The 17898-nt window shown below is 34.7% G+C and overlaps 2 protein-coding genes and 1 long non-coding RNA gene across 6 annotated transcripts; all 3 read left to right on the top strand.

The window, feature by feature from the left end:
- Positions 1-202: 202 nt before the first annotated feature.
- LOC111791464 lies at positions 203-7924 on the top strand. 4 transcript variants are annotated; one of them, XR_002814653.1, is made up of 5 exons: positions 203-269; positions 1711-3665; positions 4220-4378; positions 4456-4546; positions 7910-7924. It is a non-coding gene; the product is annotated as an uncharacterized LOC111791464 (long non-coding RNA). The 4 variants fall into 4 exon arrangements; XR_002814652.1 differs by lacking the exon at positions 7910-7924 and having other exon boundaries at positions 1711-2726; positions 3375-3665; positions 4456-4470; XR_002814654.1 differs by lacking the exon at positions 7910-7924 and having other exon boundaries at positions 1711-2726; positions 3474-3665; positions 4456-4470.
- Positions 7925-9966: 2042 nt separating this feature from the next.
- Positions 9967-14545, top strand: LOC111791498 (ent-kaurenoic acid oxidase 2-like). Its single transcript, XM_023672871.1, has 7 exons — positions 9967-10298; positions 12051-12528; positions 12619-12882; positions 12991-13159; positions 13750-13856; positions 13960-14081; positions 14236-14545. Exons 1-7 carry the CDS (start codon positions 10054-10056, stop codon positions 14339-14341), a joined length of 1491 nt encoding a protein of 496 aa, XP_023528639.1. The 5' UTR covers positions 9967-10053; the 3' UTR covers positions 14342-14545.
- Positions 14546-16497: 1952 nt separating this feature from the next.
- LOC111791237 (E3 ubiquitin-protein ligase PUB23-like) lies at positions 16498-17879 on the top strand. Its single transcript, XM_023672499.1, has one exon. It carries the CDS (start codon positions 16532-16534, stop codon positions 17813-17815), a length of 1284 nt encoding a protein of 427 aa, XP_023528267.1. The 5' UTR covers positions 16498-16531; the 3' UTR covers positions 17816-17879.
- The last annotated feature ends 19 nt before the right edge of the window (positions 17880-17898 follow it).

Genomic DNA, 17898 nt, shown 5'->3' on the forward strand with positions numbered 1-17898 from the left:
AAAAAAAAAGAAAAAAAAAAAAAAAAAAAAAAAAAAAAAAAAAAAAAAAAAAAAAAAAAAAAAAAAAAAAAAAAAAAAAAAAAAAAAAAAAGAGAGAAAAAAGACCGTGTTCCACGACCTGAGGGATTAGTTTAAAAATGTAGACATGGCCCACATTAAATACGGAGTTTCCAATCGTTTTTTTTTTAAATAATTAAATGGGTATATATATAAATAGGTCCGGTCGTTCAATCGATTCCTGACAGTGTTACGCATTGCCCGCTCTCTAGGTATTTCCTCTCTTCCTTCGAATTTTCGCTTGTTTTTATTTTTTCCCTCTTTTGATCGATTATTTTCTGCTACGAGTTTAATTTTCGTATAAGTTTTGTTTAATCTGCTCATGATCTTTGTTTTGGTTTTAAACGTCTTGGTTGGAAATCATTCATTCTCTTTAATCGCGAAAAGACGTGGAATTCATGGTTATTCAAAAGTCGATTTCGTTCTCAGAGATATTGATAGATTGCTGTCGAACTTTTAAATTGGAAAATTCAAATTTTAGCATCTAGTCAATCGGTAGGGTCTTGGAATTTAGGATTCACCGACGGAAAATCATGAAGGTGGAGTCTCTAGATTGTACAAAATATGGCGTTGGTTAAAACTTCGCGTTTGATTCAAATTAGGTGCTGCAGTTTTTTTAGGATTATTGAATTCAATTTTCTGGCGGTTTACTTCACAATAGAGATAATAGAGGTGTATGGTGTCCAGTTTCCCTCAATATTTGTCAACCATTCTGTTGGAAACTGGAATCATTCCTTCGCTCTATCATAATCTGGGAGTTTAGTTGCGATGGTACAGTTTTTTTTTTATACATGCTTGAAATAGCAGGTGCATTATTTTACCATATAGTTTCGAGGGTCTGCTAGTTGGTAAATTTTGCGCCTAAATGTTTGGGACCTGGAGTTTAGCAGAATCGAGTCTCTCTTCCTGCTTGGTGGACAGATTTTGATGTATCTCTAAGTTTGAAAAAGTTGCTTGCTTTGTTTTGTTCAACATGTCTAAAATTTTTATGGCTTTGATTCGAGAATATATTTTTAATTGCTATGGAATTTACAAATTATCACTGCATATAAAATGACCTGTTTAAAACTGTGACTAAAAGACCAATCAGGATAAGTATTGTCAAGATAAGGTTGGGAAGCTATATTTGGATTAAGTTATTATTCTTATTTTATCATGTTATTGTTACAAAAAATGCATGTCGTAAATTTTTTCCTGGTTAGAATGGGAATAAATGGAGTAATGAATTAGTAAATAAGCTGGTTGCCTGTGCTTTTCTCTCTCTCTTATTCGTTTCAATTGTTTCGTTTCTCTATTCTGCTCTAGGTGTCCTATACTATAGATCATAAAAGAGTTCTAGTTGATCAAACTCCAGGCCCCACATAAGTGCACCATAAAGGAGTTTTGTGCATTCAATATAGGAAATGTGATTAGAGTGCATTAGAACAAGCAGTTTAGTTTAAATTTATTATGTCAAGGTTCATACCTCCTTTTATTGTGCTTAAGTAATTTTTTTGAAGTGGAGGGCTTCTTCAAACAACAAGGAGGGGTGTGATTGTGTTTGGAAATTTTGCTCGTATATTTTGTTGCCATAAATTTCCAGTGCCATCAATAGATTATTGCATAGCTTCTGTACTTTTGACAAGCTAGAATAACATAGTGAGTTACTCGCAGAAAATAAAGCAGAGTGCCATTTTATGGATATAACAGTACCTGGTGGGAATGATCCTGAGGAAGTGACTCGTGAGTCGCTTATCGCCATTTCTTACGAGGAACCAGAAACAGCTCTCTCTTCAAAGCGATCATCTGGAAAGCTCAGTAGCGAAAACCTCAATCTGGTCAACGGGATAGACCACAATCTGGTGGAAGGGAAAGAATACGATGTAGAGAAATATAGATCTGAGCTGATAGCTATTTCCTTTCTTGAGTCACCACCTGAAATTGGAAGTGGAACCGTGACCGAACTCAAGGGTTAGTGCCTGGACGTCCGTTATCATAAATGTATACGCTCTTATGTAAAAATGGTACTAATCTAAGTTCATGGATGTGTTGTTATGACTGTAGAGCAATGCTGTCCATGTTCGTTGTTTTTGTAACATAAACCCTCTGCACGGGTTGTCTGTCTGTACTATCTTGTGGAAACTTATTGCTGTGTGAACCCAATGAATGAACTTGGTACTCAGCATTTTTCTTATACATTTATGTCATTTTATTGTAATATCATACAGTGGTGCCTTAAATATTGTATATAGTTTATACATTGTATGTTAATAGTTTCAAACTAATTATTGTTTCAAGTAGTTTATAGTTAAGATGATTGAGTTTAGTACTTGAGGAGAGTCGTTTGATATCTATGCTAACTATTCGGCCGGCTTGGTTAGTTTAGTTGCATAACATTGTTATGTGCTTGTTATACTGCTCATTGTTTCTGAGTGGTTCGTTTTTTTATTGTTAGTGTCAAAAACTTGATTCCAAACTATTCTCCTGACTGAAGTTTGTAAATCCAGCCAAAATTTAGCAAATAGTTGCACAATTTTCTTGGAATGCTGAAAGAATTGATAAATGATCTTTAGTTATGAATGAGACAGGTGAAAAATGGGGTGACAAAATCTGACTTGTAGATTGATGGAGAACGGTGGAAACAACCAGGATCCTTGTAGCCTTTCAACATCAGATTCACAAGAAATAGAGTGAGTTTAGGACACATGAGTTTCATTTTGGGTGAATTAGTTAATAAGCTTGCTGCTTGTGTTTTTTACTCCATCTCCTTTTCATTTCAATTGTTTCTTTTCTCTAGCCTGCCTTAGCTGAGTTGATCAAACTCCAGGCCCCACAGAAGAGCACCGTAAGGGAGTTTTGTGCATTTAGTTTAGGAAATGAGATTAAAGTGCATTAGAACAAGCGGCGTAGTTTAAAATTATTAGTTCAAGGTTCATACCTCCTTTTATTGTCCTTTAGTAATTTTTTAAAGGTCTGGTTTTTGTAGTCTTGTTGAGTCAGGTTGCTGCTAGAATATTGATTCTTTGCTTTTATTGAGTCTTGGCTGGGACGTCAACAACAATGCATGCAACTTAGACTAGATTACCTGCTTAATTTCAAATCTGCTGTTCTTCTGAATTAGTCATTGTACGTATGAGTTTTTCCATGCAAAACCTGCACACAATTTCAATGGACATCTAAAGATCATTTGCCTGTTTGATTAACTGCAATCAAATGCTTGTCTATATGTGCTGTAAGACTCTAGTTACTGCATTTACATGCTAGGTCTTTTGAAGTTCAAGGGGTGTGATTGTGTTTAGAAATTTTGTTCATATTTTTTTGTTGTCATTCATTGCCAGTGCCGTTAATAGTTCATTGCATAGCTTCTGCACATTTGTCCAAGCTAGAATAATATAGCTTCTGCACGTCGCTTATTGCCATCTATTGCGTGGAACCAGTAACAATTTTCTCTTCAAAGCAATCATCTGGAAAGCTTGGTAGCGAAAACCTCAATCTGGTCAATGAGATAGACCACAATCTGGTGAAAGGGAAAGAATACAATGATGATAAATATAGATCTGAGCTGACAGCTATTTCCTACCTCGAGTCACCACCTGAAATTGGAAGTGGAACAGTGGCCGAACACAAGGGTTAGTGACTGGACGTCGATTGTATACGTTCTTATGTAAAAATGACACTAATCTAAGTTCATGAACGTGTTGTTATGCCTGTAGAGCAATGCTGTCCATGTTCTTTGTTTTTGTAACATAAACCCTCTGCACGGGTTGTATGTCTATACTATCTTGTGGAAACTTATTGCTGTGTGAACCCAATGAATGAACTAGGTACACAGCATTTTTCTTTTACATTTGTGTCATTTTATTGTAATGTCATACAGTGGCGCCTTAAATATTGTTATAGGTTATACATTGTATGTTCATAGTTTCGAACTAATTATTGTTTCAAATAGTTTGTAGATGAGACGTTTGAGTTTAGTATTTGATGAGAGTCGTTTGGTATCTAGCTAACTATTCGTCTGGTTTGGTTAGTTTTAACTATTCGTCTGGTTTGGTTAGTTTAGTTGCATAAGATTGTAATGTGCTTGTTAGACCGCGGTCATTGTTTCTGAGTGGTTTGTTTTTTATTGTTAGTGTCAAAAACCTGATTCCAAACTGTTCTCCTAACTAAAGTTTTGTAAATCCAGATTCCAAATTTTAGCAAATGGTTGTACAAAGTTCCTGGAATGCTGAAAGAATTGAAAAATGATCTTTAGCTATGAATGAGACGGGTCAAAAATGATGGAGAACGATGGAAACAACCGGAATCATCGGTAGCCTTTCCACATCAGATTCACAAGAATAGGGTGAGTGAAGGGCATATGAGTTTCATTTTGGGTGAGTCGGTTATAAATATGAATACTAACGTATGCACGTGAATCAGGTCAGGAGGCAGTGGGCGTCATTGATGAAAACAAAGAAACGGGTTTAAAGCATGCTGAAAGGCCAATCAAAGAGTTTGGAGAACAAATTCAGTTAAGTATTCTGAGGCTGTAAATTTTGTTGGGATTTGGACCAAACAGACACTTGGCTTTCATGATTTAGGCAAATGGGGCTCTGAATAATTTGTGGGGGTTGCAAAGGCTAAAATACGGTGAAGAACAGGGAAATATTTAACCAAATCATGAAAATGGGGTTAAAGGAGGTTTTGATACTTAAAAGAGATGCAATAGTTTGACCTTGGGAACCATGGAGAGCACAATCTTAGGGCCATTTTTAGGATGCCAACAAACAAATTTCCTAAAATTTTTAGTTGGATTCCATGAATATGGTTGTTGTTGGAGCACAATATTTTAGGTAACCAATATTTTAGGTAACCATCACACTTCAAGTCCCAGTTACCATATATTATTCTAACTTTTATCTATGAAGTTCAAGATAATATTGTAGCTTTTGAAAAAAACGGAGTATTTTTTAAACCTAGGATAGGATAGATTAGGAATATTTTTGGTAATTTAGCCCAAGAAAATCAACCAAATTAGGATGTGGGTTGGTGGGTGAACTGGAAATGGGAATGGGAAGTTAAATATTAAGATCCTACCTGGTGGTTTTGGAGTACCTAATGGGAAGGTTAGTGTTAATTAAGTATAATATTATTATTGCACTGTTAGTATAGTGCCCACAACCGAGGATAAGGATGAATCTTGAGCCTTTTGTCAATGGTAGGGAGTAAAAGTATCTTGGTATGTCGATTTTCTTGAATAGGAGTGGTAAACAAAAAACACCCAAGTGTGAAAAAAACTCTGTGGTTTGGACACGAGGATGGCGATTACAAAAGAGAAGATTATTTTTGTTTATAATCTCTTAAAAATTATCCTCACAAGACGCTGAACAAAACGGCCTCTTTGTACTACTATCCTTGTCGTATTTTAATGTATTAGACTTTTTAACACGATACATTGTTTAGAGACCAAACCCTCCGATGGAAAAAGGCTTGGAACCGTAGCTTTTAAGAACTTGTCAGTCAGGCAGTGGATTAACAGTCGTATTTTAATGTATTAGACTTTTTAACACGATACATTGTTTAGAGACCAAACCCTCCGATGGAAAAAGGCTTGAAACCGTAGCTTTTAAGAACTTGTCACTGAGGCAGTGGATTAACACCGTAACAAAGTAGACTCTTTTTCCCAGGGGCCTTGCATGCAAGAGGGAAGGGCTTTTTCCCTGGAGGTATCTGGATAAACAGGACAAATGATTTCTTGATCCCAAGGCCTTTACTTACCGTAAAAGAAAAAAATCAACTGCTTACCATAAGGAGAGCTTCTAGATAGGAGAGCTTCTAGATTATTTCCCCCCTTTTTTTTGCTTTAATTCTTTTGTGGAAAATTTTAGTATTGTATAGCGTGGACTATTTTTCATATTATTCTCATATATTGATTCGTGTTAGCATTATTTTTAAGAATTAAAAGAGGTAGGTAGTATGGCTTGACTAAAAAAATTCCAATTTGAGCTTGTCCCTTGTTGATTTGGCCCGAGAATAAGGCTTAGTTTGGGGTTGTTATGCTAATGCCCCCATTGGACTGCTTGAAAAACATTTGAATTTGTGTTGGCTGCCGTATTTTGGTGTAAGACTGGCTTAAGATGTCAAAGTTAGAAGTTTGTTACTTAAATATTGAGATCCCTGACCGGTTGGAAAGAGGTGTAGAAACCTCTCCCTAACAGATGTATTTTAAAACCGTGAGGCTAACGACAATACGTAATGGACAAAAGCAGACAATATTTGTTAGTGGTGGGATTGGACTGTTACAAATGGTATCAGAGTTAGACAACAAGCGGTGTGCCAGTGNCGATACATTGTTTAGAGACCAAACCCTCCGATGGAAAAAGGCTTGGAACCGTAGCTTTTAAGAACTTGTCAGTCAGGCAGTGGATTAACAGTCGTATTTTAATGTATTAGACTTTTTAACACGATACATTGTTTAGAGACCAAACCCTCCGATGGAAAAAGGCTTGAAACCGTAGCTTTTAAGAACTTGTCACTGAGGCAGTGGATTAACACCGTAACAAAGTAGACTCTTTTTCCCAGGGGCCTTGCATGCAAGAGGGAAGGGCTTTTTCCCTGGAGGTATCTGGATAAACAGGACAAATGATTTCTTGATCCCAAGGCCTTTACTTACCGTAAAAGAAAAAAATCAACTGCTTACCATAAGGAGAGCTTCTAGATAGGAGAGCTTCTAGATTATTTCCCCCCTTTTTTTTGCTTTAATTCTTTTGTGGAAAATTTTAGTATTGTATAGCGTGGACTATTTTTCATATTATTCTCATATATTGATTCGTGTTAGCATTATTTTTAAGAATTAAAAGAGGTAGGTAGTATGGCTTGACTAAAAAAATTCCAATTTGAGCTTGTCCCTTGTTGATTTGGCCCGAGAATAAGGCTTAGTTTGGGGTTGTTATGCTAATGCCCCCATTGGACTGCTTGAAAAACATTTGAATTTGTGTTGGCTGCCGTATTTTGGTGTAAGACTGGCTTAAGATGTCAAAGTTAGAAGTTTGTTACTTAAATATTGAGATCCCTGACCGGTTGGAAAGAGGTGTAGAAACCTCTCCCTAACAGATGTATTTTAAAACCGTGAGGCTAACGACAATACGTAATGGACAAAAGCAGACAATATTTGTTAGTGGTGGGATTGGACTGTTACAAATGGTATCAGAGTTAGACAACAAGCGGTGTGCCAGTGAGGACGCTGGGCCTCCAAGGGGGGTGGATTGTGAGATCCCACATCGGTTGGAGAGGGAAACAAAGCATTCCTTATAAGAGTGTGGAAACCTCCCTTTAACAGACGTATTTTAAAACCGTGATGGGCCAAAGCACACACTCCTTGGTTCATAGTTTGTTAGCAAAGCTTGTAGGAAGAGCACGAGAGAATACAAACTATAGAAATGGATGGTTTATGGACTAAATTTACAGCAAAAATACATCCAACTCTTATTATATTCATATCATTTTTAATGCAACAATCAATTCATATCAACTGTTAGATCTCCATAATTGAGCTGAACATCCTAATCCTTTCTCTTTCACTCTACTATTTCCTTCTTTCCATCAATCTTTCTGTTGTTAAAAGGAACAATTTCAGCCTCTAATGGAAGAGAAATATGATGATGGGTCCTTTCCTGTTTTCATTTGAATTGAATTGGTTAATCTATCAATCAAACTGCCCCTAAACTCTCCAACTTTAGGGAACACATATGCCTAACTTAGCCATTATCATTATCATTGCCTTATCTGCCACTGTTTTCTTATCAAAGCATCTTCTGAGGACCATGCATTTCTTTGGTTTGATTTGGATATATGCTCTGTAATAGTAACCTACATTCATCACTGGCTGCTGCAGGTGATGTGAAAATCAGCTTCTTTGTCTCAGTCATTTTGTTGTTGCTGAGGAAAATCACTGTCAAAACAGGTTCTTTTTACCCTTTTGTAAAAAGATAAGCCTGTTCCCATTAGGTTCCAGTAAATTTTTGTTTGAAGATTTGGAATCTTTCTGGAATTTTGTATTTTTACTTGCAATGGTTAATGTAAATATTTGATTCTTGGGGTAATTTTGTTTGAAGACTAAAGTTGTTTTATTAGCAAGTTTTTATGGTAATTCTTTTAATGTATACGGTTTTTCATGCATTGAATGAAGAACAAAACTCTGGATAACTTTAAGGGATATACACTTTTGGGATAAGAACAATAAAGTTGGAACGGAACAAAAAGGACAGTTCCATAATTTTTTTTTCTTTTTTGGTAAATTCCAAAAAAAATACCTTTATTGGTTTCCATTTCTGAATACGGACCATTTTCTCAAGAGTGTATGTTGCAAATGATTATGAAGGGTGAAGTTACTTTTATGCCCTTAGTTCATTTTTTTACCAACACTTTGAACGAAGTATTTAAATAAGATCCATATTAAATTGTTATTTACATGCTTGAAATCTTACATTTATATATTTCTACCGAGTCTACCAGATTTTAGTTGAAAAATGATTGAAATGACTGAGAAGCCATCGATCGGAATGATTTTCTTTCATTACATATACTTTTCTTAGTGATGAAACTCGATGAATTTCAGGATCTTAATGAATTTGGTTACTACAAATTTCATGGTCTCAATTCCGATCGAGGTCTAGACCAAAGAAATTGATACATTGTATCACTTTTACCAAGTTATTGATCCAACGAGTAACACCAACGGATGCAACCAAATTTTTCTCGACATTATAGGAATTTTTTTACCAAGTTCAATGGACGCGGCATTGAAAAGACGAGCGGAATCAACATTTAAAATAATAATAAAAAAATTGAATTTTGGGATCCTTTCTGGTTTATAAAGGGCAGAGGCATAAATGTCTTTTCGAATTTTAATGGGTCTGAAAATAGTATTTAAAAAAAAAAAATGAACCCACTTTAACAAATGGAAACCAAAAGGAGGGCCACTTCGTTTGGATTTTTCCCCCCCAAAAAATAAATAAGAAAAAAACAATAATTTTTTAAAAAATAAATGTATGAACAACATTTCATTTTCAATATCTTTCCAAATTTTCTTTATTTATTAATTTCCTTCTAGAACTTATTTATTGTATTACCAAAAATATGATTTATGGTGAGATATATCCAATGAATTATTACTTTCTGAATGATTTATTAATAATTCAATAATTTTGAAGCATAGCCTTCCCTTATATGCATACAAAAATTACACCAAAACCTTCCCTTTAATATTAACACAATTATTAAACTCGATTCATACCATTTCATTCTTAGCCTAAGTAACCAATAAAACCCTCGTTAATTTAATTAGCAATACAACATATCAAAATTTCTTAAAAAAAACATACTTTAAGTTCGATAATTACTTATGACCAAGGATTACAATATATTGGTTATGAAATCATTAAAAAAAAAATGTATAAATCAAATTAATCAACATATAAATAAATATGATTACAAACACTATGCATCTATTTAAAAAATCACATTAATAAAAAAAAAGATATTTATTAAAATATTCATATATATTACTCAAAAAGTATTTTTATAGCTTCTTTTAAAATATTAATTTTTGTCTATTTTAAACCTTATATTTTATAAATTAATAAAAAAAAAATAATGGGTATTAAATAATATTTTAAATATACATGACAGCGATGTTTATGAAAGAGAGGTTTTTCTTTACAAAGCATATCATTCCACGACACGTGACCTAGGTCACGTGACACTATATTATTAAAAAAGAAAAAAAGAAAAAAAAGGCAGCAAATTTGATTAAGTTAAAATAATTACTAGGCAACAATATTTTACCAAATATAATAAGAATTGCCACGTAAGCAGCCAGATTTCATTTGTAGTGTGAGGGGTTCGTGTATAAATAGGAGACCTGTTGGAGGAAATTAGTCACTCCCTCTTTTCCTTCCACCCCTTTTAATATATATTTTTATATATATATAAATTTCTCTCTCTCTTTTTTTTTTTTTAATTTGGGTTGAAAATTTGATGGAGTCGACTTGGGCTGTGGCCGCGGTGGTGACGGCGGTAGTGGCGGTGGCGACGGTGTTTTCGGTGTTGAAATGGGCGGCGAAGAGTTTGAATGAGTGGATATATGAGGCGAAATTGGGTGACCGGCGGTTGGCTCTGCCGCCGGGGGATTTGGGATGGCCTTTAATTGGGAATATGTTGGGTTTCCTTAGAGCCTTCAAGTCTAAGAACCCTGAAACTTTCATTGATGGCTATGTTTCCAGGTCATTAACTCTCTCTCTCTCCTCTTCTTTCCTTTCTCTCTCTACACCTTATTGGGAGCGGACGCCTCGATACGAGCGTCCGCCTCCCCCGACCTTTACATGCATACTTAAAATCGGTCGTTTTAAACCTCTAAACTAGTTGAATTATGTTCGTGTTTACTTGTTACACTTATTTATCAAATTTTAAATATTTAAATGGGTGTCTTTTTTTTTTTTTTTTGTATTTTTTAGTATTTTTTTGAGACATGCATTTGTCAGTTAAAAGTTAATTTTTACGTCAAAATATTATTTGAGTCTGTATACATTGAATCTCATTTTTATTTATTTATTTATTTATTTAATATTTTATTTTAAATTTGGGTTAATAGGTAAAATAATAATAAATATGAAAAGTAAAAAAAAAAAAAAAAAAAAAAAAATTATTTTATTTATATATTAGCAGAATATATTTCAGTTTTAAAATTTATGTGTGAGTATGGGGTTATTTTAGTATTTTTACAGGTTGATGGGTTCAAATACCAAATTTGTATTTATTTTTTTTAACTCATCTTTCTTCCTCGTGNAAAAAAAAAAAAAAAAAAAAAAAAAAAAAAAAATTATTTTATTTATATATTAGCAGAATATATTTCAGTTTTAAAATTTATGTGTGAGTATGGGGTTATTTTAGTATTTTTACAGGTTGATGGGTTCAAATACCAAATTTGTATTTATTTTTTTTAACTCATCTTTCTTCCTCGTGAAGAATTCTTTTTCTCAAATTCTTTTTTTTTTCTTTTTTTTTTTTATTGGTTTTGTCGTCATCACCTTATTTTAAATAATAAGAAGAAAAAAAAAAATCAAATATTGAAACCAATAAATAATAAATCAATTTTATTGAATTTTTTTCTCTCTATTTTCATGACCAAAATTAATGGTTTTATAAAATGGGTCACATTTTTTAAGTTTCATCTATATAATTCAATTTTGAAATTATAATAAATTAATTTTTATTTTAGAATTTAAAATAAAAAAAAATGTATTTTTTACTCCACCCAATGGCTTGATTCAGAATGCATGACGATCAAATCGACTTATTTTCAATGGTCAAATTTATAATCCAAATCTCTTAATTATAAAACTATATTTAAAATATTAAAAAGTTTAGTATAAAATATAATATACGAAAAACTATATAAATATATATATATATATATATATATATACATACGCGTGTGTAATTGGGCTGACATATTGGGTCTTGACAGGTCGAGGTTGAAATAAGGTAGTCTAGTCCAATAAATAAATGAGTTGGGTCGATTATTATTTTTTAAAATTATTTTTATTAAATTTTAAACAAATAATTTCAATATTATTAAATAATTGAGTCGACTTTCATCAACTATTTAAACATATTGTTAAAAAAATTAGGTTGAATTTGTAAATTTAAAAAAAATAATAAATTGAAAATAGTATTTATTGGGATCATTTCCATGTCGGTGTGGATCTTTATTTATTTATTTAATTGTTTTTTTTTTTATTTTTAGTTTTGGTGCAAAGGGGACAATTTCTGATATTATGTTTGCTCAATTCTAGGAATCCTCGTCTCATCATTTTCTAGGTTTCCCTTACAAACATAATGCGTTAAAATTTTAAAAAATATAAATAAAATAATATTATTTTTTATATTTATGAAAAATCAAATTAAAAAATATAAAAAAATTAAATTTAAATTTAAATATCTGATGAAAATGTAATTCTATTAATTAATTACAGGTATGGGAAGACCGGAGTGTACAAGGTTCATTTGTTTGGAAACCCTAGCGTGGTCGTGACGACGCCGGAGACATGCCGGAAAGTTTTGACAGACGACGAAGCGTTCCAGCCTGGCTGGCCACGCGCTGCCGTAGAGCTCATTGGAGAGAAGTCTTTCATTCAAATGCCGGAAGAAGAGCATAAGCGTCTCCGCCGCTTAACCTCTGCTCCGGTGAACGGGTTCGAGGCGCTGAGCAATTACATTCCTTACATCGAAAAGAATGTATTGGAATCGTTGGAGAAATGGTCTAAAATGGGGCCAATTGAATTCTTAACTCAACTTCGTAAGCTTACTTTCACTGTTATCATGTACATTTTCCTAAGCTCTGAGAGCGAACCGGTGATGGAGATGTTGGAGAAGGAGTATACTCGGCTTAACTATGGAGTTCGAGCCATGAGAATTAACCTACCTGGATTTGCTTACCACAAAGCACTCAAGGTATTTGATAATATGCCTCAATCAATTTCGAAAATGTAGTTTGGATTCTGGAATTTGTTCGATCAATTAAACCACCGATTACTTGTTTAGGCTCGGAAGAATCTTGTGGCTGCGTTGAAAGGAATTGTGACTGAGCGAAGACGGCAAAAATTGGACAAATGGGCGCCGAAGAGGAAGGACATGATGGACCAACTGATCGATATTGAAGATGAAAATGGCCGGAAATTGGACGACGAGGAGATCATCGATATTCTGATTATGTACTTGAATGCAGGCCATGAATCTTCAGGCCACACCATGATGTGGGCGACTATTTTGTTGAATCAACACCCTGAAGTTCTCAAGAAAGCCACGGTATGTACACAATTAGGAACTTAATTAGCCTGTTTGGTTACTCAAAATCATACCATATTTTCTCATATGAGATCAATCCTGATAGAAATTTGTTTAAAAACTGAACAGGAAGAACAGGAAGCGATTGTGAGGAACAGGCCTGCAGGTCAAACGGGATTAACATTGAAAGAATGCCGGGACATGGAATATCTCTCAAAAGTTGTTGATGAGACTCTTCGCTATGTATCATTCTCCCTTGTTGTTTTCAGAGAGGCACAAATGGATGTCAACCTCAATGGTATATCTCTCTCTCTCTCTCTGTCTCTCTTTGTAAATTACTAGATGATTTGGATTAGAACAATGTGGTTATTTGCAAGAGACATCAAAGTTTTGGTTTAGCATCATTGGGCATCTTAGAGATGAACGGTAAAAGTATCTTGAATTAGCATCGGGTAATTATTAGGGGTATGCTTGTGAAACCCCACATTGATTGGAGAGGGGAACAAGTGCAAGCAAGGACGCAAGGCCTCGAGGGGAGGGGGTGGATTGTGAGATCCCACATCGGTTGGGGAGGAAAGCAAAACATTCTTTATAAGGGTGTGGAAACCTCCCCCTGGCAAACGCGTTTTAAAAACCTTGAGGGAAAGCCCGAAAGGGAAAACCCAAAGAGGACAATATCTGCTAGCGGTGAGTTTGGGCTATTACAGGAAACCTCTCCCTAATAGATGTGTTTTATAGCTTCGAAAGGGAAAGCCTAAAGAGGACAATATCTGCTAGCTAGCGGTGGGCTTGAGCTATTACAATGCTCATTTTCAAATCCGTAGCGGGATTACAATGGTCTCTTTCTATGTCCTGATTGTATGTATGGTCTGTGTGTGGTGGCTGCAGGTTATCTAATTCCCAAGGGTTGGAAAGTGCTGGCTTGGTTCAGAAGCATTCATTACGACAGTGAAGTTTACCCAGACCCAAAGAAATTTGATCCCTCAAGATGGGATGTAAGTTAAACAAAAACCACAGTTTCTTTAAACCTTTTTATAAGAATCAAAGGAAACCAACCCATCTCTAATTCGTTAAATCCACTGTGTGTTTGGCATACAGGGATTTGTTCCAAAAGCAGGAGAGTTTCTTCCATTTGGAGCAGGAAGCAGGCTATGCCCAGGAAACGATCTAGCCAAGTTGGAGATCTGCATTTTCGTTCATTATTTTCTCCTCAACTACAAGTAAGTAGTAGTATTACACTGCTTGTTCTTCTTGTTCTTCGTGTTCTTCGTGTTCTTGTTCGTGTTCTTCTTGTTCTTGTTCTTGTTCTTCTTGTTCTTGTTCTGTTGTTTGAAGCTAATGAGTTTTTACATTGATTTGGGTTGAAAATTACAGTCTTGAATGGCTGACCCCTGACTGTGAAATCCTGTATCTGCCCCATTCGAGGCCCAAGGACAATTGCATGGCTAAAATCACTAAGAAGTCCAGCGTGGCTGCGTGATGGGTGTTCTCTACTGCTCATCCCCACACAGGAAGAAGTTTAGTTTTTATGTACTATATAATGGTGTTCTTACTATTTAAGCCCACACAGCAAGAACAACATGTATGATATGACATGTCTTGCCTTCTCCTTGTGTCGTCTGTACTCAGTTCTGTACTGGAATTCTGGTTCAAATAAATTAGAAGGTTCTCTTCCTTCTCATCATCGCCCTTTCATGTTCTATACTTTCGAAACGAATAAAACGATAGTCGGTGTCTTATCTATTGAGGTAAGCTCAAATAAGACCTTCCGTTTTGCAGAAAGCCCACATCTAAGTTTCATAGCTTTTGGTGTCTTATCTATTGAGCTAAGCTCGAATAATACCATTTCGTTTTGACAAAAGGCCCACACCTAAGCTCCATAGCTAGCTTTGGGTCCGCTGTCTCAATCATGATTTTCTTACTCCCCATTCCTTTTTTAGCCCGTTATGAGTAAAGAGGAATTCGAAATACCATGGTTTGTAGCCAAGTGGTCTATTTGTTTGAGAGGAATTCGAAACACCATGGTTTGTAGTCAAGTGGTCTATTCGAAACACCATGGTTTGTAGTCAAGTGGTCTATTCCTCTGAGCTACAAGTAGTGAGTCCTCCTGAAATATTTAACTCTTTTTAAAATTCACAAATTTATTAGGTTGAATTTGAAACTAAAAAATTATATTATCCCAAACAAATAATTTTATATTTACTAGTTCAGTTAATTTTCTTTTTTAAATATATACAAAAAGTATATATATATATCTATATATATATTAAGCTCAAAATTAAAAAATTTGTGATTTATTCGTTAAGCTCAGCAAGTCTTTCGGATCTAATTCAATTTACAATACTTTCCCCTTTTTCAAAAGTCAACTCCCCAACCTTCGTCTCTATTTTGCTTCTTTGCTTTATTTTCACTTTTTTTATTGATTTAAATTATATATATAAACATTTATAAAGTCAAACTCATATACTACAATTATAAAATTAAAATATGGAAAGTAAATATGGATATATATATATATGCCATTAATTTTGAGGCTAAAACGGTAATTTCATCATAATTTTTTTGATTAACTTCCAATCTAAAAGAACGAGTTATACTACTCTCAACTCTTAATCTCGACAACGAATGTGAAGTATAGATTTGAACTTCTAATACGAAAGAAAATAATGGATGTTAACTACCACCGAGCTATACTGCTCTCGACTCCTAACCTTGAAACTTCTTTTAGTACAACAATTGTTGAATTTTCAATATGAACGGAAATAATAAATGTTAATTAACGTCGAGCTATGCTGGAATATCCGTTCGGACATTTTTTTAAATAAAATTGTTGGGCTGGTTTGAAAGCAATAAAAAATGTGTGCATGCCGTACATGTGATGCACCCAACTCATGCAATTAGGGCTGAGTTGGTTCAACAACAAATTAAAGAGAATAATGATAAAATTACCAAATAAAAATGGTCAAATTTCAATTTTGGTATATTTTGGTGGAAATATTGCATTTTTGGTATGTCCATCACAAATCTCCTCTTTTTTTATCATTAAAAATTTAAAAAAAAAATATTAACAAAAATGGTCATATTCAAATTCGCATATAATTTTAAAATAAATTAAACTATTTTGTGGGAATAATAATAATAATTTTTACTTCATAAAGGGGTTGAATTTGTATGGCTCGAGATTGAAAAGTCGACCTTATATTCTCTCCGTATTTGTGACGTAATCTTTTTTAAAAAAATTAATTATAATTATGATTCAGGTCATATATATGTATATATTTATTTATTTATTTATGGCGAGTAACAATATTACCCTTGACTTTTATAAATATTTAATAAAAATATTGAGACCCGAACACTCGATATTTTAAAAATTTTAATCGATGTCTACAAGGTCAAAAATAAATATACAAAAATTTTAGGGAAAATTAGAGAAAAACCAAAAAATGGAGGGGGAATATTGCAAATACGAAGAAATAAAATTTAATTTATTTAAAATACATAGACGTTTCGTATTGCTTCCCATTTATAACATAACAGCTAGCAAAACCCACCGATTTTCGTTTGACTTTTATTTATTTTAATATATATTTTTTAGGAAAATATTAAAATAAAAATTGTCAAAAGGTTAAGAGATTCCCTATAAGACCATCTTCTCGTCTTCTCGCCAATGGAGCGTTTTGCAGATACAAACCTTCGATCATCAATGGATTCCGATTTTCCTCCTCTTTTCCGATGCCCCATTTCCATGGAGCTCATGGAAGATCCCGTTACGATCTCCACCGGCGTCACCTACGAGAGAAAGAGCATCGAAAAATGGCTCTTCACTTACAACAAAAGAACGTGTCCGGCGACGATGCAGACCGTCGCCGTCGGCGAGAATGACTTCGTCATGACTCCTAATCTCACGCTCAAACGCGTCATACTCGCTTGGAAAATCAACGAGTCTTCCTCGTCGCCGGCGACGGCGATCGATCAAGTCCAATCGCTTCTTGCCACTGTTGAGTCTTCTCCGTTTAAGGTGAGTTCGTTGAGGAAATTGCGATCGATGATCGAAATGAGAGATGAGGTGAAATCGGAATTTATTCGATTGAATGGGATAGGGATTGTTGTAAATGTTGTGGTTCAAATTCTCATTGATTGTTCTGATTTCTCGACGTTGGAGGCCTGTGAGGAGGCTTTGGGAGTTCTGTCTCAGTTTCCAATTTCAAATGAAGACAAACTGTTCGACGAAATGTCTAAGAGAGAAGAATTGATGAAATCCGTAGCTATTGTTTTACAAAGGGGGAGTGCAGAAGGGCGTTTTTACGCCGTGAAAATCCTCAGAAATATTGCCAAAAACACCAATTACAATTGGGGATTTGTTATGGAAGAACAGGGGATTGATCTCTTCAAGCCATTGTTGGAGCTTGTATCAGACGAATTTCCCACGAAGTCAAGCTCGTGTGCATTGGATGTAATGATAGAAATTCTAGCATCATCGAAGAGGAGCCGAGTAAAGGCGATCGAGGCCGGTGCCGTGTGGATCCTGATCGAGCTCTTACCGGAATCAAGCCGATCGAAATGCGAGAGAATGCTGCAGATTCTGCAGAGTTTATGTGAATGTGCAGAGGGGAGATTGGCTTTGGTGGAACATGGGATGGGAATAGCGGCTGTGACTAAGAAGATCTTGAACGTTTCAAATGTAGCAACAAAAATTGGGGTCAAGATTTTGCTTTGGATTAGTAGTTTTCACCCCAAGGAGAGGGTTGTGGAGGAGATGATGGCTTGTGGGGCAGTGAAGAAGCTGCTGATGATACTTCACATGGCCGGCGGAGGTGTCGGTGGCGGTGGCCGGAGTTCAACAAAGGAGAAGGTGATCAAGATTTTGAAGATGCATGGGAGTTCATGGAGGCGTAGCCCTTGTTTTCCTTGTGAGTTGAAGTATTATTTGAAGCTTGTGAATGATGATTGATATTCATATTGTTCTTCCTAAACAATCAACATACCATAGGGAAAAGAAAATAAAGTATTTTGTGTCACTTTTTTTTTTTTTTT

This window comes from Cucurbita pepo, chromosome LG03 (genome assembly GCF_002806865.2).
Source record: "Cucurbita pepo subsp. pepo cultivar mu-cu-16 chromosome LG03, ASM280686v2, whole genome shotgun sequence".
Classification (NCBI taxonomy): Eukaryota; Viridiplantae; Streptophyta; class Magnoliopsida; order Cucurbitales; family Cucurbitaceae; genus Cucurbita; species Cucurbita pepo.

Bases quoted from the DNA above. Each gene is read 5' to 3' on its own strand.
- LOC111791498 (XM_023672871.1), top strand. From the start codon at position 10,054: ATGGAGTCGACTTGGGCTGTGGCCGCGGTGGTGACGGCGGTAGTGGCG. The intron at 12,883-12,990 runs GTATGTACACAA...AAAACTGAACAG, and splicing joins AAGTTCTCAAGAAAGCCACG to GAAGAACAGGAAGCGATTGT. The intron at 13,857-13,959 runs GTAAGTTAAACA...TTTGGCATACAG, and splicing joins TTGATCCCTCAAGATGGGAT to GGATTTGTTCCAAAAGCAGG.
- LOC111791237 (XM_023672499.1), top strand. From the start codon at position 16,532: ATGGAGCGTTTTGCAGATACAAACCTTCGATCATCAATGGATTCCGAT.